Source organism: Ranitomeya variabilis, chromosome 1, assembly GCF_051348905.1.
Source record: "Ranitomeya variabilis isolate aRanVar5 chromosome 1, aRanVar5.hap1, whole genome shotgun sequence".
Lineage (NCBI taxonomy): Eukaryota > Metazoa > Chordata > Amphibia > Anura > Dendrobatidae > Ranitomeya > Ranitomeya variabilis.
This window is the reverse complement of record NC_135232.1, coordinates 361,534,575-361,558,599: the sequence shown is the minus strand read 5'-3', so window position 1 is coordinate 361,558,599 and position 24,025 is coordinate 361,534,575. Positions and strand designations below refer to the sequence as shown.

The 24,025-nt window shown below is 45.4% G+C and overlaps 1 protein-coding gene across 2 annotated transcripts in view; it reads right to left on the bottom strand.

Moving 5' to 3' along the window:
- IPO4 (importin 4) overlaps nt 1-24,025 on the bottom strand; it is a 359,020-nt gene that overhangs the window by 23,925 nt on the left and 311,070 nt on the right. For both annotated transcript variants that reach the window (XM_077248938.1, XM_077248939.1), the window contains exon 28: nt 16,501-16,605. In XM_077248938.1, the coding sequence (XP_077105053.1) occupies nt 16,501-16,605 (105 nt within the window). The remainder of the gene's footprint in view (nt 1-16,500; nt 16,606-24,025) is intronic.

Genomic DNA, 24,025 nt, shown 5'->3' with positions numbered 1-24,025 from the left:
GGTAAATGGTTTACTGACCATGGTATTACTGTGCTCAATTGGCCTGCCAACTCTCCTGACCTGAACCCCATAGAGAATCTGTGGGATATTGTGAAGAGAAAGTTGAGAGACGCAAGACCCAACACTCTGGATGAGCTTAAGGCCGCTATTGAAGCATCCTGGGCCTCCATAACATCTCAGCAGTGTCGCAGGCTGATTGCCTCCATGCCACGCCGCATTGAAGCAGTCATTTCTGCCAAAGGATTCCCGACCAAGTATTGAGTGCATAACTGAACATTATTATTTGATGGTTTTTTTGTTTGGTATTAAAAAACACTTTTATTTGATTGGTCGGGTGAAATATGCTAATTTATTGAGACAGGTTTTTTGGGTTATCAGGAGTTGTATGCCAAAATCATCAGTATTAAAACAATAAAAGACCTGACAAATTTCAGTTGGTGGATAATGAATCTATAATATATGAAAGTTTAATTGTAATCATTACATTATGGTAAATAATGAAATTTAACACTATATGCTAATTTTTTGAGAAGGACCTGTATGAGGTATCGGCATACTCAGGAGAAATTGCCCAACAAATTTTAGGATCCATTTTATCCTGTTGCCCATGTGAAAATGAAAGAATTGAGGCTAAAAGAAATTTTGTGTGAAAAAAAAGTACTTTTTCATTTTTGCGGATCAATTTGTGAAGCACCTGGGGGTTTAAAGTGCTCACTATGCCTCTAGATGAGTTCCTTGGGGGGTCTACTTTCCAAAATGGGGTCACTTGTGGAGGAGCTCCAATGTTTAGGCACACAGGGGCTTTCCAAACGCGACATGGTGTCCGCTAACGATGGAGATAATTTTTCATTCAAAAAGTCAAATGGCGCTCCTTCCCTTCCGAGCCTTACCATGTGCCCAAACAGTGGTTTACCCCCACATGTGAGGTATTGGTGTACTCAGGAGAAATTGCCCAACAAAATTTAGGATCCATTTTATCCTGTTGCCCATGTGAAAATGAAAAAATTGAGGCTAAAATAATTTTTTCGTGAAAAAAAAGTACTTTTTCATTTTTACGGATCAATTTGTGAAGCACCTGGGGGTTTAAAGTGCTCACTATGCTTCTAGATAAGTTCCTTGGGGGGTCTAGTTTCCAAAATGGGGTCACTTGTGGGGGAGCTCCAATGTTTAGGCACACGGGGGCTCTCCAAACGCGACATGGTGTCCGCTAAAGATTGGAGCCAATTTTTCATTGAAAAAGTCAAATGGCGCTCCTTCCCTTCCGAGCCCTGCCGTGCGCCCAAACAGTGGTTTACCCCCACATATGAGGTATCAGCGTACTCAGGACAAATTGGACAACAACGTCCGTGGTCCAGTTTCTCCTTTTACCCTTGGGAAAATAAAAAATTTTTTGCTAAAATATCATTTTTGTGACTAAAAAGTTAAATGTTCATTTTTTACTTCCATGTTTCTTCTGCTGCTGTGAAACACCTGAAGGGTTAATAAACTTCTTGAATGTGGTTTTGAGCACCTTGAGGGGTGCAGTTTTTAGAATGGTGTCACTTTTGGGTATTTTCAGCCATATAGAACCCTCAAACTGACTTCAAATGTGAGGTGATCCCTAAAAAAAATGGTTTTGTAAATTTTGTTGTAAAAATGAGAAATCACTGGTCAAATTTTAACCCTTATAACTTCCTAGCAAAAAAAAAAATTTGTTTCCAAAATTGTGCTGATGTAAAGTAGACATGTGGGAAATGTTATTTATTAACTATTTTGTGTCACACAACTCTCTGGTTTAACAGAATAAAAATTCAAAATGTGAAAATTGCGAAATTTTCAAAATTTTTGCCAAATTTCCGTTTTTTTCACAAATAAACTCAGAAATTATCGACCTAAATTTACCACTAACATGAAGCCCAATATGTCACGAAAAAACAATCTCAGAATCGCTAGGATCCGTTGAAGCGTTCCTGAGTTATTACCTCATAAAGGGACACTGGTCAGAATTGCAAAAAACGGCAAGGTCATGAAGGGGTTAACACCAAATTTTGCATTTTTACAAGGGTAACCGAAGAAAATGGACAATGCAATTTCTCCTCAGTAAACAGATACCCAATATGTGGTGGAAAACTACTGTTTGGGCGAACGGAAGGGGTCAGAAGGAGCATCATTTGACTTTTGGAGCGCAGAATTGACTGGAATAGATAGCGGACATGTCACATTTCCAAAGCCCCTGATGCACTTAACCCGTCTAAAGATGTTGGGCGTATTGGTACGCCCACGTCACACTCCCTCCCTTTGATGTGGGCTCCGGCGGTGAGTCCACATCTTTCCCAGCACGTCAGCTGTTTTGAACAGCACTAACCACGTCATCGCGCCCACTGACCTGAACGTCACAGCCAGAGGACGCGGAAGACAGTGCGGCGGTGGAACGGGGACAGGTGAATATCGCATAGCTCACCCTCCCTCGTCATACTCACCCTCCTCCTGGGCTGGTCTCTGAACGTCCCTGCTTCTAAGATGGTGTCTCTGGCACCGGCAGCTTGTTCCTGTGTTCAGCAGTCACATGATACCGCTCATTAACCCCTTCCCGACCTGTGACAGCGTATGCGTCATGAAAGTCGGTGCCAATCCGACCTGTGACGCATATGCTGTGTCACAGAATGATCGCGTCCCTGCAGATCGGGTGAAAGGGTTAACTCCAATTTCACCCGATCTGCAGGGACAGGGGGAGTGGTACTTTAGCCCAGGGGGGGGGTGGCTTCACCCCCCCGTGGCTACGATCGCTCTGATTGGCTGTTGAAAGTGCAACAGCCAATCAGAGCAATTTGTAATATTTCACCTATGAAAATGGTGAAATATTACAATCCAGCCATGGCCGATGCTGCAATATCATCGGCCATGGCTGGAAATACTGCTCTGCCCCCCCCCCCCACCGATCTACTCCCCAGTCCTCCGTTAGGTGGCCCGCTCCCCTCCGTCCTCCTGTCCGCTCCCCCCGTGCCGCGATCCACCCCCCCTGTGCTCCGATCTCCCCCCCTTCATACTTACCGAGCATCCCGGTGTCCATCCGTCTTCTCCCTGGGCGCCGCCATCTTCCAAAATGGCGGGCGCATGCGCAGTGCGCGCCCGCCGAATCTGCCGGCCGGCAGATTCGTTCAATGTACATTTCGATCACTGTGATAAAACCTATCACAGTGATCAAAATAAAAAAAATAGTAAATTAACCCCCCCCCCCTTTATCACCCCCACAGGTAGGGACAATAAAATAAAGAAAATATTTTTTTTTTATTTTTTCCCCCACTAAAGTTAGAACTAGGGTTAGGGTTAGAACTAGGGTTAGGGTTAGAACTAGGGTTAGGGTTAGAACTAGGGTTAGGGTATGTGCACACGTATTCTGGTCCTCTGCGGATTTTTCCGCAGCGGATTTGATAAATCCGCAGTGCAAAACCGCTGCGGATATATCGCGGATTCACCGTGGTTTTTCTGCGGATTTCACTGCGGTTTTACAACTGCGGTTTTCTATTGGAGCAGGTGTAAAACCGCTGCGGAATCCGCAGAAATAAGTGACATGCTGCAGAATGTAAACTGCTGCGCTTCCGCGCATTTTTTTCCGCAGCATGGGCACAGCGTTTTTTGTTTCCCATAGGTTTACATCAAACTATAAACTCATGGGAAACTGCTGCGCACCCGCAGCTGCGGAAACACTGCAGATCCGCAGCGTTTTCCGCAGCGTGTGCACATAGCCTTAGAATTAGGCGGATTTGGCTGCGTATCCGCAGTGGATTGGCCGCTGCGGATTCGTAGCAGTGTTCCATCAGGTTTACAGTTCCATGTAAACCTATGGCAAAACGAAATCCGCTGTGCCCATGGTGCGGAAAATACAGCGCGGTAACGCTGCGTTGTATTTTCCGCAGCATGTCAATTCTTTGTGCGGATTACGCAGCGTTTTACACCTGTTCCTCAATAGGAATCCGCAGGTGAAATCCACACGAAAAAACACAGGAAATCCGCAGTAAATCCACAGGTAAAACGCATTGCCTTTTACCTGAGGATTTTTCGAAAATGGTGCGGAAAAATCTCACACGAATCCGCAACGTGGGCACATAGCCTTAGGGTTAGGGTTGGAATTAGGGCTAGGGTTGGAAATAGGGTTAAGATTAGGCTTGTGGTTAGGGTTATGGGTGTGTTGGGGTTAGGGTTGTGGTTAGAGTTGGGATTAGGGTTAGGATTAGAGTTGGGATTAGGGTTAGGATTAGGGTTGGGATTAGGGTTAGGGGTGTGTTGGGGTTAGGGTTGTGGTTAGGGGTGTGTTGGGGTTAGGGTTGTGGTTAGGGTTATGGCTAGAGTTGGGATTAGGGTTAGGGGTGTGTTGGGGTTAGTGTTGGAGTTAGAATTGAGGGGTTTCCACTGTTTAGGCACATCAGGGGTCTCCAAACGCAACATGGCGCCACCATTGATTCCAGCCAATCTTGCGTTCAAAAAGTCAAATGGTGCTCCCTCCCTTCCGAGCCCCGACGTGCGCCCAAACAGTGGTTTACCCCCACATATGGGGTATCAGTGTACTCAGGACAAACTGGGCAACAATTATTGGTGTCCAATTTCTCCTGTTACCCTTGTGAAAATAAAAAATTGCTTGCTAAAACATCATTTTTGAGGAAAGAAAAATGATTTTTTATTTTCACGGCTCTGCGTTGTAAACTTCTGTGAAGCACTTGGGGGTTCAAAGTGCTCACCACATATCTAGATAAGTTCCTTGGGGGGGTCTAGTTTCCAAAATGGGTTCACTTGTGGGGGGTTTCTACTGTTTAGGCACATCAGGGGCTCTGCAAACGTAACATGATGCCTGCAGACCATTCCATCAAAGTCTGCATTCCAAAACGTCACTACTTCCCTTCCGAGCCCCGATGTGTGCCAAAACAGTGGTTCCCCCCCCCACATATGGGGTATCAGCGTACTCAGGACAAACTGGACAACAACTTTGGGGGTCCAATTTCTCCTGTTACTCTTGTGAAAATAAAAAATTGCGGGCTAAAAAATAATTTTTGAGGAAAGAAAAAAGATTTTTTATTTTCACGGCTCTGCGTTATAAACTTCTGTGAAGCACTTGGGGTTTAAAGTGGTCACCGCACATCTAGATTAGTTCCATGGGAGGTCTAGTTTCCAAAATGGGGTCACATGTGGGGGAGCTCCAATGTTTAGGCACACGGGGTCTCTCCAAACGCGACATGGTGTCCGCTAACGATTGGAGCTAATTTTTCATTCAAAAAGTCAAATGGCGCGCCTTCCCTTCTGAGCCCTGCCGTGTGCCCAAACAGTGGTTTACCCCCACATGTGAGGTATCAGTGTACTCAGGAGAAATTTCCCAATAAATTTTAGGATCCATTTTATCCTGCTGCCCATGTGGAAATGAACAAATTGAGGCTAAAAGAATTTTTTTTGTGAAAAAAAAAAAGTACTTTTTCATTTTTACGGATCAATTTGTGAAGCACCTTGGGGTTCAAAGTGCTCAATATGCATCTAGATAAGTTCCTTGGGGGGTCTAGTTTCCAAAATGGGGTCACATGTGGGGGAGCTCCAATGTTTAGGCACACAGGGGCTCTCCAAACGCGACATGGTGTCCGCTAACGATTGGAGCTAATTTTTCATTCAAAAAGTCAAATGGCGCTCCTTCCCTTCCGAGCCCTGCCGTGTGCCCAAACAGTGGTTTACCCCCACATGTGAGGTATCAGTGTACTCAGGAGAAATTGCCCAATAAATGGTAGGATCCATTTTATCCTGTTGCCCATGTGGAAATGAACAAATTGAGGCTAAAAGAAATTTTTTCTGAAAAAAAAAGTACTTTTTTATTGTTATGGATCAATTTGTGAAGCACTTGGGGGTTCAAAGTGCTCACTATGCATCTAGATAAGTTCCTTTGGGGGTCTAGTTTCCAAAATGGGGTCACTTGTGGGGGAGCTCCAAGGTTTAGGCACACAGGGGCTCTCCAAACGTGACATGGTGTCCGCTAACGATTGGAGCTAATTTTTCATTCAAAAGTTAAATGGAGCTCCTTCCCTTCCGAGCCCTGCCGTGTGCCCAAACAGTGGTTTGTAACCACATATGAGGTATCGGTGTACTCAGGAGAAATTGCCCAACACATTTTAGGATCCATTTCATCCTGTTGCCCATGTGGAAATGAACAAATCGAGGCTAAAAAAATTTTTTGTGAAAAAAAAGTACTTTTTCATTTTTACGGATCAATTTGTGAAGCACTTGGGGGTTCAAAGTGCTCACTATGCATCTAGATAAGTTCCTTGGGGGGTCTAGTTTACAAAATGGGGTCACTTGTGGGGGAGCTCCAATATTTAGGCACACAGGAGCTCTCCAAACGCGACATGGTGTCCGCTAAAGATTGGAGCCAATTTTTCATTGAAAAAGTCAAATGGCGCTCTTTCCCTTCCGAGCCCTGTCGTGTGCCCAAACAGTGCTTCCCCCCACATATGGGGTATCGGCGTACTCAGGACAAATTGTACAATAACTTTTGGGGTCCAGTTTCTCTTTTTACCCTTGGGAAAATAAAAAAATTGTTGCTAAAAGATCATTTTTGTAACTAAAAAGTTAAATGTTCATTTTTTCCTTCCATGTTGCTTCTGCTGCTGTGAAGCACCTGAAGGGTTAATAAACTTATTGAATGTGGTTTTAACTTCCTTGAGGGGTGCAGTTTTTAGAATGGTGTCACTTTTGGGTATTTTCAGCCATATAGAACCCTCAAACTGACTTCAAATGTGAGGTGGTCCCTAAAAAAAATGGTTTTGTAAATTTTGTTGTAAAAATGAGAAATCGCTGGTCAAATTTTAACCCTTATAACTTCCTAGCAAAAAAAAAATTTTGTTTCCAAAATTGTGCTGATGTAAAGTAGACATGTGGGTAATGTTATTTATTAACTGTTTTGTGTCACATAACTCTCTCGTTTAACAGAATAAAAATTCAAAATTTGAAGATTGCGAAATTTTCAACATTTTCACCAAATTTCCATTTTTTTCACAAATAAACGCAAAAATTATCGACCTAAATTTACCACTAACATGAAGCCCAATATGTCTCGAAAAAACAATCTCAAAACCGCTAGGATCCGTTGAAGCGTTCCTGAGTTATTACCTCACAAAGGGACACTGGTCAGAATTGCAAAAAACGGCCAGGTCATTAAGGTCAAAATAGGCTGGGTCATGAAGGGGTTAAAGTAATTAATATGCGCTCCATGCCGATGGGAGTGGAGTCGCGTGCATATTCATTACTTTAATGAGTGGTACCATGTGACTGCTGAACACAGGAAGAGCTGCCGGAGCCAGAGACCATCTGAGAAGCAGAGAAGTGCAGAGACTGCGCCAGGAGTGGGTGAGTATGATGTGACAGCCGCCACTCCTGCCGCTCCCCCGACGACCCTCTGGGACGATGACTCGAGTATAAGCCGAGAGGGGCACTTTCAGCCTACAAAAATGGTCTGAAAATCTCGGCTTTTACTCGAGTATATACGGTATATTTAAAATATTGAAAGTCACAAAATCAACTAAACCACTGGACACCAAATCAGAAACAGGGACAGAAGGTTTCCAGCAAAATACATAATGTATAATTTATACAGTATGTCAGCAAGTTAGTATATTACTATATACCCCCATAAAAAAATATGTAATAGCAGACAACAAAAAAAATTGTAAAGTACAAAAAGAATACATGGGTACTGCTACCACAGTGCAAATAGAATGTAACCTCAATGTGAAGTAGAGCTTATGCGTCAATAGGAATGCAGAGCAGAGTACACTCTATTAGCAGCATGAAGGAATAAAGTGCAGTGTGCTAATTACCAAAAAGCAAAGGGTGCATTCAGAATAAATTATGGCTGTGAACAAGCCTAATTAAATAAAGCTTATAATAAGGGAGTACACTTAAGGCCCCGTCTCACATAGCGAGATCGCTAGCGAGATCGCTGCTGAGTCACAAGTTTTGTGACGCAACAGCGACCTCAGTAGCGATCTCGCTATGTGTGACACGTACCAGCGACCAGGCCCCTGCTGCGAGATCGCTGGTCGTGTCGGAATGGCCTGGACCTTTTTTTGGTCGTTGAGGTCCCGCTGACATCGCTGAATCGGTGTGTGTGACACCGATCCAGCGATGTCTTCACTGGTAACCAGGGTAAACATCGGGTTACTAAGCGCAGGGCCGCGCTTAGTAACCCGATGTTTACCCTGGTTACCAGCGTAAATGTAAAAAAAACCAAACAGTACATACTCACCATCTGATGTCTGTCAGGTCCCTTGCCGTCTGCTTCCTGCTCTGACTGAGTGCCGCCGTACAGTGAGAGCACAGCACAGCAGTGACGTCACCCCTGCGCTCTGCTCTCACTGTACGGCGGCACTCAGTCAGAGCGGGAAGCGGACGGCGAGGGACCTGACGGACATCAGATGGTGAGTATGTACTGTTTGTTTTTTTTGGTAACCAGGGTAAACATCGGGTTACTAAGCGCGGCCGTGCGCTTAGTAACCCGATGTTTACCCTGGTTACCCGGGTGCTGCAGGGGGACTTCGGCATCGTTGAAGACAGTTTCAACGATGCCGAAGTCGTTCCCCTGATCGTTGGTCGCTGGAGAGAGCTGTCTGTGTGACAGCTCCCCAGCGACCACACAACGACTTACCAACGATCACGGCCAGGTCGTATCGCTGGTCGTGATCGTTGGTAAATCGCTATGTGAGACGGGGCCTTTACTGATTACAATGTGGCAGAGCGCTGGCAACAAGCTGTTCCTGCCGTCCCAACGCACGTTTTGTTTTAACTTCTTCAGGAGGCAGTGAAATTCTCACGGCGAACTCGCTTTTGCACCGTGTGACTTTCTCACGTTGCTAGTGGGGATCTCACCGAAGTCACCGCAGTTTTTCCCGGCTGGGAATGGAGCCTCAGTAACGTCACCGCTATTCACTGAGGATGCACTCACAGCAGCTCATTCACCAGTGGTTCTCAGCCTGGACGGTCGCATCTTGGCACCATCCAGGTTGAAAACTAATTATCCCCCAGACATGGATTACAGCATGGGACAGAACAATGGAGAGGTGAGGGATATTGTTGTTTTATTATTTTTGATTTATTACAGGAGATTGACGGCTTCAGTGGAATTAGGCGAGGTCGTAAGTATGATTTAATTGAGATTATTAAAGGAGGTTGTGTCATTTTTTTCAATTAAAAGACTTTATTATGGGTGTCTATATTTTCTTACAATGTGACTATGGGGTTAATAGTTGGGGCATCTTATTGTCGCCTCTCCATTACTAACCTCGGGGGCTTGATGTCAATGGACAATACAAAGGCGACATCAACTCCCCCGACTATTACCCCACTTGCTACCGTTACAGGGCAAGTGGGAAGAGCCGGGCAATGCAACAGAATTGGCACATCTAATAGATGTGCCTTTTCTGGGCAGCTGCGGGCTGCTATTTTTAGGCTGGGGAGGGCCAATATCCATGGCCTCTTACCAGCCTTAGAATACCAGCCCCCAGCTGTCTGATTTAGCAAGGCTGGTTGCTAAAAATGATACAAAAATAATTTAAAAAAACAGCGTGGCGACCCCTCTATTCTTGATAACCAGGCTTGCTGAAGCTGACAGCTGAGGGTTGCAACCCCCAGCTGTGAGCTTTGCCTGGCTTGTTATCAAAAATAGGGGAGAACCCAAGACAGCAAAAAACTCAGTGCGAAAATACCCTTACACTTATTTTTGTTTCTACATAAATATTTATTAATAATGTAATATATATATATATATATACACACACACATATATACACACATATATACACACACATTTACAGTTTTTTTTTCCTCCTAGTCCTTCTATGGGACTTCAACTTTTATTGCTTTGATACTGGTATAATTCAGTGCCATGGAACTACACTCTAACGCATTACACCTGTCAAGTGTTACACTGGTAGAATGCCTTTTACACCATATTCTGAGCATGGTCTATCAGGCCACTGTAGCTGACAGTCCAGGTAGTTATTATTTGACATTCTGCTGTTAAGGCAACTATCAGACCCCTGTGATCACTTTGTGGAGGTGCATATCAGGTGGGATAGGGATTATCGATCGCGGCATTTAGAGGGTTAAACAGCCAGGGACAGTGCTGGCATCCACCCTGGCTGGGACAGCCATAGCTCGGCTATCACTTAGGCCCAGCTCATGGCGACAAAAGTGCAGGCACAGCTTCTGTGAGCTCACAATTGCCATGATGTAACGGCACGTCAATTTGAGGGAAGTACCTTCAAGATATGACATACCAGTATGTCATATGTCGAGAAGGGGTTAAAGTACTATGTGTCACAAAAAATAATCTCAGACTCACTGGGAAATGTAGAAGCGTTCCAGAGTCATTACCACATAAAGTGGCCAGAATTGAAATGTTTGGCTTAGTCATTAAGGGGTTAAACATCTTGCTCCATCAACTGTAACAATATTCTACCACTTTTGCACCCCATTTCTACATAAAGTCAGTAAATATGCCTTTTTAAGGCTTGCAGTAACATATACTACCTGATTGTTTAGCTCTGTTAAGCAAAAGGGCACTAATCAGCAATAACAGACTTAAAAAAAAAATTGTATAGTAAAACAACACAATCTATCAGGAAAACACTTGGGCATTTCTTGCGTACACTCTAGTAAAGGTTGGATCTATAAAACTACAGAGAACCAACATGTTTGCTAGGTTGGTTGGATGTTGTGCAGATATGTTTGCAGGGCATTTGCTGACTTGAGGATTATAAGACATACCCCAAATTTTGAGGAGAAAAATAGGAAAAAAACAACAACTTTTTTTTAATAAAATGGTGGTGCTTCTTACAATCCATGTGTCTTATTGCTTACTGGGGGTGGTGGCTGCGGTGAAGCGGGGTTCCAGGGTCGCTCCTGGCGGAGGCAGGAGTGGGGTGATGCTGCGAACCACAGACTGGGAGAAAACCGTAATTAGTTCTTACCGGTAATTGTGTTTCCAGGAATCCACCTGACAGCACCATTGGAGGACGTCCTTCTTACCCTCAGTGGGACAGGAACAACAAGCGGTTAAAAGGACCCTCCCCACTCCACCCACCAGTGATTTTCTAAGTACCACATCTGGATGGATGCAAAAAGAGTTTATTAACAGTTATAGACCAATGTTACATCACATTAGACAATAGTATAAACTTGCAGTGGGAGGGAACTAGTAGTGCTGTCAGGTGGATTCCTGGAAACACAATTACCGGTAAGAACTAATTACCGTTTTGCAGTTCACCACCTGACAGCGCCATTGGAGGAATACCAAAGGATGTTTAACTAGGGTGGGACTACTGCATGTAATACTTTTCTACCAAAAGCTAACTGGTCAGATACGACATCTAATTTTTAGTGTCTAGCAAAGGTAGAAAGACTAGTCCAAGTTGCCGCCCTACAGATTTGCTCAGCTGAGGCTCCCCTCTTCTCTGCCCATGATGTAGAGATAGCTCGTGTTGAATGGGCCCTAAGAGTGTCTGGGGGATCTTTCCCTTGGTCTGTATATGCTAGGCTTATCATGGTTTTAATCCACCTAGCGATGGTTGATTTTGCAGCTTTACAACCCCTATTTGGACCACCATACTGTACGAACAAGTTAGTGTCCTGTCTCCAACTCTCAGTCGCCCCCAGGTATTTTAGAAAAGTCTCCCTAACGTCAAGGTTATGGTAGACCCCTTCTTTTGCGTTTCTAGGGTGTTGGCAGAATGAATGAAGGAAGGATTATTTCCTGATTTATATTGGTTGAGGACACCACCTTGGGGACGAAAAAGCTGGGTTAAGTTTTAAGACTATCCTGTCGTCAAAAATGTTAAGATATGGGTTCTGGGTGGAAAGAGCCTGCATCTCACCCAGCCTTTAGCTGACGTGATGGCAATCAGGAAGGCAGTTTTAAAGGAGAGATTGGTTATGCTCATATCTTCTGATAACAAGTATGGGGTTTTACACAGAGTGTTAAGGACCAGGTTTAGGTCCCAAGGAGGAGTTGATTTCCTCACAAGTGGCCTCATTCTCTGTGTGGCCCTGGAAAATCTTGCTATCCAGGGATGGGAGGCTAGTGATGTATCAAAAAAGACACTAAGCGCTGCAATCAGTACTTTTAGAGTACTAGGCCGAAGGCCCTTGTCAAATCCGAGTTGCAGGAAGTCGAGGATTCTGGGAATGTCTGGTTTTGAAACATCCACAGAAGCCCCTCCCAGAAAGGAACAATACCGCTTCCAGATTTTGTTGTAAATCGCCGAAGTCACCGGTTTTCTGCTTGCCTGGAGTGTGGTAATGACATCTTCTGACAGGCCTCTGGATCTTAAGGTCTCTCTGTTGACATTCTGGACAGTAGAGAAAACCAGGTCCTTTTTGGCCAAAAAGGAACCACCAGGATTACGGTTGCTCCCTCGTGTCGTATCTTCCTGAGTGTCTTCGGTATCAGAGGAAGAGGTGGGAATGTGTACAGGAGACCTTCTCCCCAAAACTGAGACAAGGCGTCTACTGCAGTGGCTCCGTCTAAAGGACTGAGCGAAAAAAATGCTCTGGTCTTTGTATTTGACCTGGTGGCAAAAAGGTCCACCTGAGGTGTTCCCCATTTCTGGCACAGACTGCTGAATACTTCCGGGTTCAGTTCCCATTCTCCGGGATGTACCGACGTTCTGCTCAAGAAATCTGCTATTTGATTCTTGGTGCCTTCCAGGTGAACTGCCGAGATGGATTTGACCGATTTCTCCGCCCATCTGAAAATCTGGTCTGCTAAGTGTTGCAGTGGTGGATGCTTCGGACCACCCTGGTGTCTCAGAAATGCCACTGCTGTGACATTGTCGGACAGTATTCTTACGTGTCTGCCCCTGACCTGTGATTGGGCCTGGTACAACACCTTCCAGATCGCATACAGCTCCCTGAAATTTGATGACCTTGCGGCAATCTGAGGAGACCATTCTCCCTGATAGTATGTTCTTCCTATATGACCGCCCCATCCGTATTGACTGGCGTCTGTGGTAACCTTAACACAGGGATCGAGTATCCAAGGAACTCCCTCTCTCAGGTTTTCCGGTGTGGTCCACCAGGTTAGGGATCTCTTCACTGACGGAGACACAATCATCTTCCTGTCTAGGGAACTCTGTTTCCTGTTCCAAGATCCCAAGACTTCTTTCTGTAACTCCCACTCCATGGAATTGGCTCCATTTCACACAGGGTATGCATGCTGTCATGAAGCCGAGTATCCTCATTGCCTCTCTTATGGACAGGGTACTTCTTCTGAATTGCTGAATGTGCCTGATCAAGGCCTCTTATCTGTCTTCTGGTAAGAAAGATGTTTTTAGATTGGAATCCAAAATCACCCCCAAACCAAAAATTTTATTCTGGAATCTGGGACCAGGCAGGATTTCTTCCAGTTCACAATCCACCCCAGATCCTGCAGGATGGAAAGAGTGAGGTTGCAATCTATTCTGAGGAGTTTCTCTGATCTCGCCATTATCAGAAAGTCGTCCAGATATGGTACTATGGTCACATTCTGGTTTCTTAGATAGGCCACAACTTCCGACATCAGTTTGGTAAATATCCTGGGCGCTGAAGCAAGCCCGAAGGGGAGACATCTGAACTGGAAGTGATGTAATATCCCCTCGTTCATTAGGGCAAATCTTAGGAATTTTTGGTAGGAAGCGTGTATCGGGACATGATAGTATGAATTGCTTAGGTCTAAGGTGCACATCACCATGTCCTTGTCTATAAGAGGCGTTGTGGATTTTATAGATTCCATCCTGAATCTTTTGTACCGGACCCATCTGTTTAGTGGTTTTAAATTTATGATCGTCCGGGAGTCCCCAAACGGTTTCTTTATTGAAAACAAATGGGAATAATGGCTTTTGCCTCTTTCTGAGATGGGAATCTGGAATAATCGCCTCTAACTCCAACAACTCCTGGATGTTTGTCCACATGGAGGAGTCTGAGAGCGGACATGGTCGGGTTACCACAAATCTTTCTGGGGGACTGCTGGAGAACTCTAGTTTGTATCCCTGAGCAATCACCTGCAGAATCCACAGATTTTGGGATATTTTCTGCTAACCCCCTAGAAATTTTTGTAACCGACCACCCACCTTGATGTCATTTGTTTGGCTTTGGTGTACCTGCACTTGGGAAGATGGAGTCTCTACCCTTTCCACCCTTGGGATAAGACCACCTCCCAGTCTTCCCTTTCCCCCTGTAGTCTGTCCTCTGACTAGGTCGGGCTCTACGAAAGGGCTGGTACTTTTTTGTATTCTCCTCAGGGAACCCCTTCTTTTTATCTGAGGCTTTTTCTAAGATGTCATCTAGAATAGGCCCAAATACTTTATTCCCTGAGAATGGGATTCCGCACAATTTATTTTTTGACTGGATATCCCCTGAACAGGTTTTTAAGCCAGATGGCTCTTCTGGCCGCGTTGGACAAGGATTCGCTTCTGGCCGCAAAGCGTACTGATTCAGCAGACGCGTCTGCCATAAAGCCTGTTGCAAGTTTAAGCAACGGCAGGGATTTGAGAATAACATCTCTGGAAGTCTTTGCTTTGAGATGTTCCTCCAAATCGTCAATCCATAGATGCATTGACCGGGCCACAGATGTTGCCGCTATATTGGCCCGTATTATTGCTGCGGAGGACTCCCAAGTTCTCCTGAGCAGACCATCTGCTATGCGATCCATGGGATCTTTTAATGCGGAGGAGTCCTCAAATGGGATTGAGGTCGTCTTCGCCACTTTTGCTAGCGGAACATCAATTTTGGGGACTTCATCCCACACTTTAATGTCCTCTGGATTATAGGGCAAACGGAGTCTAAAATCCCTGGGTACCACTAGTCTCTTCTCCGCTTCTTGCCATTCTTCCAGGATTATGGAACGGATGTGGTTGTTAACGGGAAAAACCTTCGTGACCTGGGCATGCAATCTGCCAAACATCTCGTCCTGGATCGAGGTCTCCTCTGGCGTATCCTGTAACTGCATGGTGTTACGTACAGCATAAAGAAGCTCATCTGTGTCCGCCGCAGAGAAGAGATATCTTTTCCCTCTGCCCAATGATCCGTCTCTTTCTTCCTGATCAGAATCTTCCGAAACCTCTCCCTTGGAAGAGGGGCTAGACTCCCTCGGCCTCTTCCGTGAGGCTTGCGGTTCTGACTAAGATGCCTGGGGAAGATTCAAGCTTGAGATGGAAGCCTGAACCTCCTGCCGGAATCATTGTCCTCATACTGGATAGTAACGCAGTCTGTTCATCACCCACAATCTTGGATGTGCACGATTTGCACAACGGCTTCTGCCAATTTTCTGGAAACTTAGTGGCACATATTGGGCATTTATTTCTTCCAGATTTTTTCCTTTCGGATGTGGGTATGGGAGGCTCTGCCTAGGATAGAGATACATATGGAATGCGTAGATAGGGAAGCAGGGGGAGGGGTGAGCCTTGTGGTATGGCTTTACATAGCCCACTCACGTGCCCTTGAAGCTGGTCAGTACCCTCAGGCCTGGCAGTCTCCTCCATATTGAGGACAATCTTAGCCGTGTAACCGAGTGCTCCTTTATCAGGATGGCCGGCGGCATACAGACCCCCTTAGTGAGTTTATATAGGATTTACCTGGTTGATCCTGCCCTCCTTACCGCCGCTGCGGTGACCGCGCTGTACCCCTCACCGAGGCCGGTACTGCTGCCGGCGCCATTCCCCACGCTGGCCGCGATCGGAAATGACGCGGCCGTCGCGGCCGGAAGTAGCGCGGTCGATTGGAAGCGGTCGCTGGAGAAGCTGCGGCTGCATGCTGGAGCTGGTCGTGCTGAGCGGCCATCGCCTTGACTCCCCGGCAGGCAGGCACCCGGACCGAGAGCCCCCAATGAGGAGGAAGCGGACCCGACCCCAGGAGCAGCGCTACACTGGGGAGGCTGAGGGACCCCCCATAAAAGGTATCAGCCGCAGATTTCTTGCGGCAGGGAAGGGAAAGGCTGGGCCCCCCGATCCCCACCATCTGCACAGTACCGTCGGAGGATACGCTTGCCGTTCCTATCCGCAGTGGGACAGGAAAAACACTGGTGGGTGGAGTGGGGAGGGTCCTTTTAACCGCTTGTTGTTCCTGTCCCACTGAGGGTAAGAAGGACGTCCTCCAATGGTGCGGTCAGGTGGTGAACTGAAAAAGGGTGTTCGGATGTGCAACGCGCCACTCTTGCCTAATCCAGCAGCAACCTGGGACCCTGCTCCATCACGGCCGGTAAGGTACCGTATATTCGAATTATAAGACGCACCCTCATTTCCCCCCAAAATTTTTGGGGAAAAAGTATGTCTTATAATAAAAAAAAAAAACAGTATCTCTATGCAGTTTACCAATGCTACCAAGAAAGACCTCAGGAAGCACAGAGAGAAGCCTCATATATAAGTAGAGCATATAAAATTACTGTAATATTCCTGTTACGCAAGGTGATATAAAAGGTATTTATGTAGATATGACTTCCAATAATGTATGTTAAAAATATACCTGTGAAGGATTATTCTCATAAAGGAATGCAATGCATTTAAATACTACACAGTTCTCCTCAAAATCTTCCTTCAATGGCATTGAACGAAGTAACACTGGAAATACCTAAAAAAAAAAAGAAACGGAATGTTATGACCCTAAATAACAGAAAAATAGACAGAAATAGAGAAAAAACTCAAATGGATCAATGTTCAAGGGCTGGCCATTTACCATTTGGAAAATGTATTATTAGTCCTAACAGTTATAATATAAAGGCTAGCCATGTACCATTAGCTATAAATGGCATAATAAATTGGGACTCTCCTTCAGGCCCTGGGATCCATAATTGAGTTTAAAAAAAAAAAATAATAAAAAAAATAAAAAATATGGATATACTTACCTTCCGACGGCCCCCGCAGTTCTCCCGCCTCTCCGCGACGCATGCGGCGGCTTCCGTTCCCAAGGGTGCATTGCGCGCCGCAATGAGTTCTAAGAGCAAACTGGTAAAATATTTTTGCCTCTTTACGGTAAACTAACATTCCTTTTCTAGGCTTGCAACTAAACAGTGTAGATTGGACACTTGCTGGAAGGCAGATAACTTTTGTTTACACGTTGAATCATTAGAATTACTCTTGGTCTTATTTGCATATATGAAAATGGCAAAATATGGTATACAGAAGATACCCTTTAAAGGGAACCTGTCACCCCCCAGGGCCTATTAAAGTAAAAGAGCCAACTTCAGCAGCACTAAGGCTGCATTCTGTGAAGGTGGTTCTTAGGTTTATTATCCCTAGGAACGCTGAAATAATGACTTTTATAAATTTCACGCCATACCTCTTTTGAGTCAGGGAGGTATGTTTTCTCCCCCTGACTCAACCGCCTCACAGCCGTCCATCATCCCCCTGTGTCCCCCGGGCGCTGCCTCCTCTCTTTGTCGTGACGTCACCGGCGCTTTTGTGTAGCGGGGTCCCCAGATCCCGCCCAGCAGTGTGTTATGATTTTATTCACACTGCGGGGCTGGGGATCTGGTGCCTGCGCAGTGGAGCTGGTCACTGTGCTCCATTGAAGATGGTGCTGATGAGATTTGTGAAGTCTCGCGAGACATACCTCCCTGACTCAATAGAGGTATGGTGGGAAATTTAAAAAAGTCATTATTTCAGTGTTCCTAGGGATCATAAAAGATAAGAGCCACCTTGACAGAATGCAGCCTTAGTGCTGCTGAAGGTGGCTTTTTTTACTTTAATAGTCCCTGGGGGAGGGTGACAGGTTCCCTTTAACCTTCCTATACAAAAACTGTTCCAGGACTCCTGTTTAGGAAGGGAGAGAAGGGGGATTATATTTTCTGTTTTTGTATGTGATTTATTCAGGGAGATTCCCAGTGGTTCAACTGCTGTGAAGAAGGCTTCAGACCACCCAAGTAAGTCCAGCAAATGCCAGTAGTATCTCCTAAAGAGGATTCAATTTAGGGAACGGTTCACCACCGTTACACAGCTTACTGAGGAATGGCAGAAAGCAGGTTTCTGTGAATCTGCATGCACAGTGAGATAAAGGCTTTTAGAGGAAAAGGGAAGCAAAGAACCACTTCTTTCCAAGGAAAACATCACGAGCAGGCTGATATTCTGCTGGAAATATGGAGACTGGACTATGGAGGACTGGGGTAAAGTTATTTTCTCTGATGAAGCACCCTTCAGAATGTTTGGGACATCTGGAAGAATGATTGCCTGGAGAACCAAAAGGTGAATAGTGCCACAAGTCCTTCATCATGTTAACAATAAAGCATCCTGAGACCATTCATATGTGCGGTTGCATTTCATCCAATAGAATGTGCACACACACAATTTTATAAATTTAGCATAAAGTCCAGGATTAGATACAACACTAGCCAATAAATCCTTAGGGTATGTTCACACGTTCCTGATTTCAATCCTTTTTTTTGAGGACTAAAACCGCAGCTCTTGGCAGAAAACGCAGGTGCGTTTTTGGTGCGTTTTTGATGCATTTTTTGATGCGTTTTTTGATGCGGTTTTTTATGCAGTTTTCTCTGCAGATTGTCTGTGTTTGACACAAATAAAGCTTTAACTGCAGTGGGGGGAAAAAAAAAAGAAATGATGTCATTTCCTTGTCCAACCCTTTTCTTCTTCCATCCTCCATTTTGGGACTAAACACCAAAATGAGTTGGACGTGTTTTGAATGACAGCGCTCCGCAGAGTGCTGAGCGTAGGCCAGATCACAGCCCGCGGATCCAGCTCTATCCAGCTATTTAAGTCTACGTTCACATTTGCGGTCTGCGCCGCAGCGTCGGGCGCCGCAGCGTCGCCGCATGCGTCATGCGCCCCTATATTTAACATGGGGGCGCATGGACATGCGTCGCACTTGCGTTTTGCGCCGCATGCGTCACTGCAGCGCACGCATCCGGGCGCAGAGGACGCAGCAAGTTGCATTTTTGCTGCGTCCAAAATCAATCAAAAAAAGGACGCATGCGGCGCAAAACGCAGCGTTGTGCATGCGTTTTGCTGCGTTTTTGTTTGCGTTGTGTGTTGCGGCGCCGACGCTGCGGCGCACAACGCAAATGTGAACATAGCCTAAGTGCCACGTATTTCAGTGCCACATATTTAAGTGCCACGTATCACGTATTTAAGTGCCACGTATTTAAGTGCCACGTATTTAAGTGCCACGTATCACGTATTTAAGTGCCACGTATTTAAGTGCCACGTATTTCAGTGCCACGTATTTAAGTGCCACGTATCACGTATTTCAGTGCCACGTATTTCAGTGCCACGTATCACGTATTTAAGTGCCACGTATTTAAGTGCCACGTATTTAAGTGCCACGTATCACGTATTTAAGTGCCACGTATCACGTATTTCAGTGCCACGTATTTCAGTGCCACGTATTTCAGTGCCACGTATTTCAGTGCCACGTATTTAAGTGCCACGTATTTCAGTGCCACGTATTTAAGTGCCACGTATTTAAGTGCCACGTATCACGTATTTAAGTGCCACGTATTTAAGTGCCACGTATTTCAGTGCCACGTATTTCAGTGCCACGTATCACGTATTTAAGTGCCACGTATCACGTATTTAAGTGCCACGTATCACGTATTTAAGTGCCACGTATCACGTGCCACGTATCATGTATTTAAGTGCCACGTATCACGTGTCACGTATCACACATATATATAACGTATAACACACTGACAGGAGCCATAGTTCCTGTCGGTGTGTCACTGCGCATGCGCGAGCGAGTTTACCGGCGGTCATTGACCCCGGCACTCTCGCTTAACGGCAGTGCTGCGTGGGAAAGTTCAACGCAGCTGTACTGCAGTTAACCGAGACGCCGGAGCCATTGAACTCCGGAACAGTACGCGATACACTGCTAGGAGCTTCGCTCCTGGCAGTGTATCGCCGGAGAGCAGCCGATCGGCGTGGGACACTCGTTTTATGGATTCTGCGGACAGGGAGTATGGATTTGATTTTTTATTTTGGGATTTTATCTAGGGGATCGAGGGCTTCGCCTACAAGTGTGCTGTTGGTGAGTATATACTCTGTGTTATGTGTTGTATGTACTGTACTGTGTGTCATGTATGTGTATTGTGTGTAGGTGTTTGGTGTAAACTTTACAATTGTGCTAAGTCGCCGGACACAGGGACAACTCTCCCATCCTAATACCGGATGGGAGTAGTAGTCCCATACGGCGACTTAGCACAATGGAGGCACTAGGCACAATGGAGGCAAAACCGCTGCGGTTCCGCGGTAAAAAATGCACTGTGTGAACATGGCCTTAAAGGGAACCGGCCAGCAGGATTGTGCACAGTAAGGCTACTTTAACACTTGCGTCTTCTGCTGTACGTCATTGTGCAGCAAAAAGACGTATTGACGGACGTCACGAAAATAGTGAAAAACGTGTGCGACGCATCCAGTGTAAAGAGAGAGAGAGAAAGACACTTTTTCCCGGATTTGAAAATCCTTCCGGGCTTGCTCAGAGGGGAAAAACGTGATACGTCCTGCGTCCATAGGCTTCCATTATAGCCGACGACGGCCAGCGCAGGATGCGTCGCAGATCGATTTTCCAACGTGCAGAAAAAACGTTCCTATGAACGTTTTCTCTGCATGACGGACCGCTATTTTCCAACGGATCCAGTGCACAACAGATGAAACGGAAGGCCATCCGTCACAATCCGTCGCTAATACAAGTCTATGGGAAAATGCAGGATCCTGCATTCTCAAAAATCAACGGATTGTGACGGAAGCTGAAAAACGCAAGTGTGAAAGTAGCCTAACCTACAGACAGAGTCAGGTTGGCGCCGTTATACTAATTAAAATGATAACTGGGTTTGTGAAATTTGTCTTGTGGATGTGGTTTAATGTTTAATTTTCAGTTATGGCCTGTAAAGGGGTCTTCATGTGGTGCTCTACTTAGTTAGAATTTCACCAGCCCACGTATCATTTTAATCAGTATAACGGTGCCAACCTGACACTGTCTGTAGGTTACTCAGCACAATCCTGCTGACAGGTTCCCTTTAAGATGCTTTATTCCATTAATAATATATAAATTCCATAATCGTTGAGGCAAACAGGCTATAGATCTCCTTCCTCACAAGACCGTCTCTACAGTTGTATTGGAAGTTACAGTGCCAACACTAATTTATTTATAGGACCACAAATTTGCCTATGAACACTGCCATGATGAAAGAATGGTATCACGTGGTCACTGGTTAGCAATGTAGCCTTAAAGTGCTGGGGTCCGGAGTTCAAATTCCACCAAAGACAACATCTGCAAAGAGTTTGTATGTTATCCCTGTATTTGCATTGGTTTCCTCTTCGTATTCCAGTTTCGTGTTGTGAGTTCCAATTGGCACCGTCTGTAAAAAGCGCTGTGGAATTAACGGCGCTACATAAGCAAGTGAAATAAATAAGAAAAAAAAAAAATCTAAACATCCTCTAAAAGAATCTTCCAAAGATTAAGGACAATTTGGTGATAATACTATTTCAAACAGGATGGCGCACTAGGTCAAAAGCAGGGCTGTGGAGTCGGAGCCCATTTTGGTGGAGTTGGATGTCATGGAAATTGAGGAGTCGGCGTCAGAGGTTTGGCTTACCGACTCCACAGTCCTGGCAAGGCTGTGGAGCCGCAGTCGTGGAGTCAGAGCCCATTTTGGTGGAGTCAGAGTCATGCAAATTGAGGGGTCGGAGGTTTGGTTTACCCATTCCACAGCCCTGGTCACAAGGCAAAAAAAGATAACTAAGTGGCTTGGTGAATAAAGTACTGAAATGTTGAGTTCATAACCAAGAAACTCCCTCAATCTCAATCCCATTGAGAATCTATGGTCAATCCTTAAAAAGCAGGTGGACAAACAAAAACACAGACATTTTTTTAAACTCCAAGTACAATAATGGGCTGTCATCAGTCAGGATTTGACACAGGATCCTTATTGAAAAATGACCATGTATGGGATTGACAACGCTACGGTTAGGTGGACTCACAACTGGCTCAGTGATCGTACTCGAAAGAGTGGTAATAAATGGTTGCACATCCAATTGGAAAAGTGTTTCAAGTGGGGTACCACAAGGCTCTGTCCTGACCGTAGTGTTGTTCAACATTTTTATAAATGATCTAGATAAGGGAACTGAAGGTAACCTAATCAAATTTGCAAATGATGCAAATATAGGGGGGATTTTTAACACTACACAAGACAGAGAAAGAATTCAGAAGGATTTAGATATGCTTGAACAATGGGCAGCGACTAATAGAATGCTTTTTAACAGGTAGAAATGCAAGATTCATATTTGGGAAAAAAAAAACAAAAATTAGATCTACAGAATCAGAGGAAAAGAACTAAGCAACAGCACGTGTTACTTGAGTATAATAACAGATCACAGACTACACATGAGTCAACAGTGTGATGCAGCAGCAAAAAGGCAAACACAGTTCTAGGATGTTTTAAGAGAAGCATAGAGTCTAGATCACATGAAGTAATTATCCCCCCTCTACTCCTTGGTTAGGCCTCATCTGGAATACTCTGTCCATTTCTGGGCACCAAATTTTAAAAAAAGTAATTGAAAAACTGGAGCAAGATCAGAGAAGAGCTACCAGGATGGTAAGCAGACTGCAAAGTATGTCCTACGAGGAACGGTTAAAGGATCTAGCTACATTTAGCTTGCAAAAAAGAAAGATAAGAGGAGACTTAATAGCTGTTTACAAATATCTGAAGGTATGTCACAGTGTAGATGGATCATCATTATTCGCATTTGCACATGGAATCACGAGAAGCAATGGAAACTGAAATGGAGAAGATACAGATTAGATATTAGAAAAAAAACTTTTTGACAGTGGAGGTGATCAATGAGTGGTACAGGCTGCCACGACAGGTGGCGAGTTCTCCTTCAATGGAAGTCTTCAAACAGAGGCTAGACAGACATCTGTGAGATGGTATTGTGAATCCTGCATTGAGAAGGGGGTTAGACACGAGGACCTTGGGGGTCCCTTACAACTCTAACATTCTATGATTCTATGACCCGGAAGCTGATATCAGGGTCAATTCCAAAAGTCTTGAAAAATAAGGGTCAACACTAGTGTTGAGCATTCCGATACTGCAAGTATCGGGTATCGGCCGATACTTGCTGTATCGGAATTCCGATACCGAGATCCGATATTTTTGTGATATCGGGTATCGGTATCGAAACAACATTAATGTAAAAATGTGTAAAAGAAAGAATCAAAATAAAAAATATTGCTATACTCACCTCTCCGACGCAGCCTGCACCTTACCGAGGGAAGCGGCAGCGTTCTTTGTTTAAAATTCGCGCTTTTCTTTCCTTTACGTGAGTCCCGGCTTGTGATTGGTTGCGTGCCGCCCATGTGACCGGGACGCAACCAATCACAGCAAGCCGTGACGTAATTTCAGGTCCTTCAGGATTTTAAAATTACGTTCCGGCGTTGTGATTGGTTGCGTCGCAGTCACATGGGCGACGCAACCAATCACAGCAAGCCGTGACGTAATTTCAGGTCCTTAAGGATTTTAAAATTACGTCCCGGCTTTGTGATTGGTTGCGTCGCAGTCACATGGGAGACGCAACCAATCACAAGCCGTGACGTCACGGGAGGCTGGACACGCGCGCATTTTAAAATTTAAAATGGGCGCGTGTCCAGCCTCCCGTGACGTCCCGGCTTGTGATTGGTTGCGCCGCGGTCAACCAATCACAAGCCGGGAGGCTGGACACGCGCGCATTTTAAAATTTAAAATGGGCGCGTGTCCAGCCTCCCGTGACGTCCCGGCTTGTGATTGGTTGCGCCGCGGTCAACCAATCACAAGCCGGGAGGCTGGACACGCGCCCATTTTAAAATTTTAAAATGCGCGCGTGTCCAGCCTCCCGGCTTGTGATTGGTTGCGCCGCGGTCAACCAATCACAAGCCGGGACGTCACGGGAGGCTGGACACGCGCCCATTTTAAAAAGCGCGCGTGTCCAGCCTCCCGTGACGTCACGGCTTGTGATTGGTTAATGGCGGCCATGTTGCCGGGACGCGGACCAATCACAGCAAGCCGTGA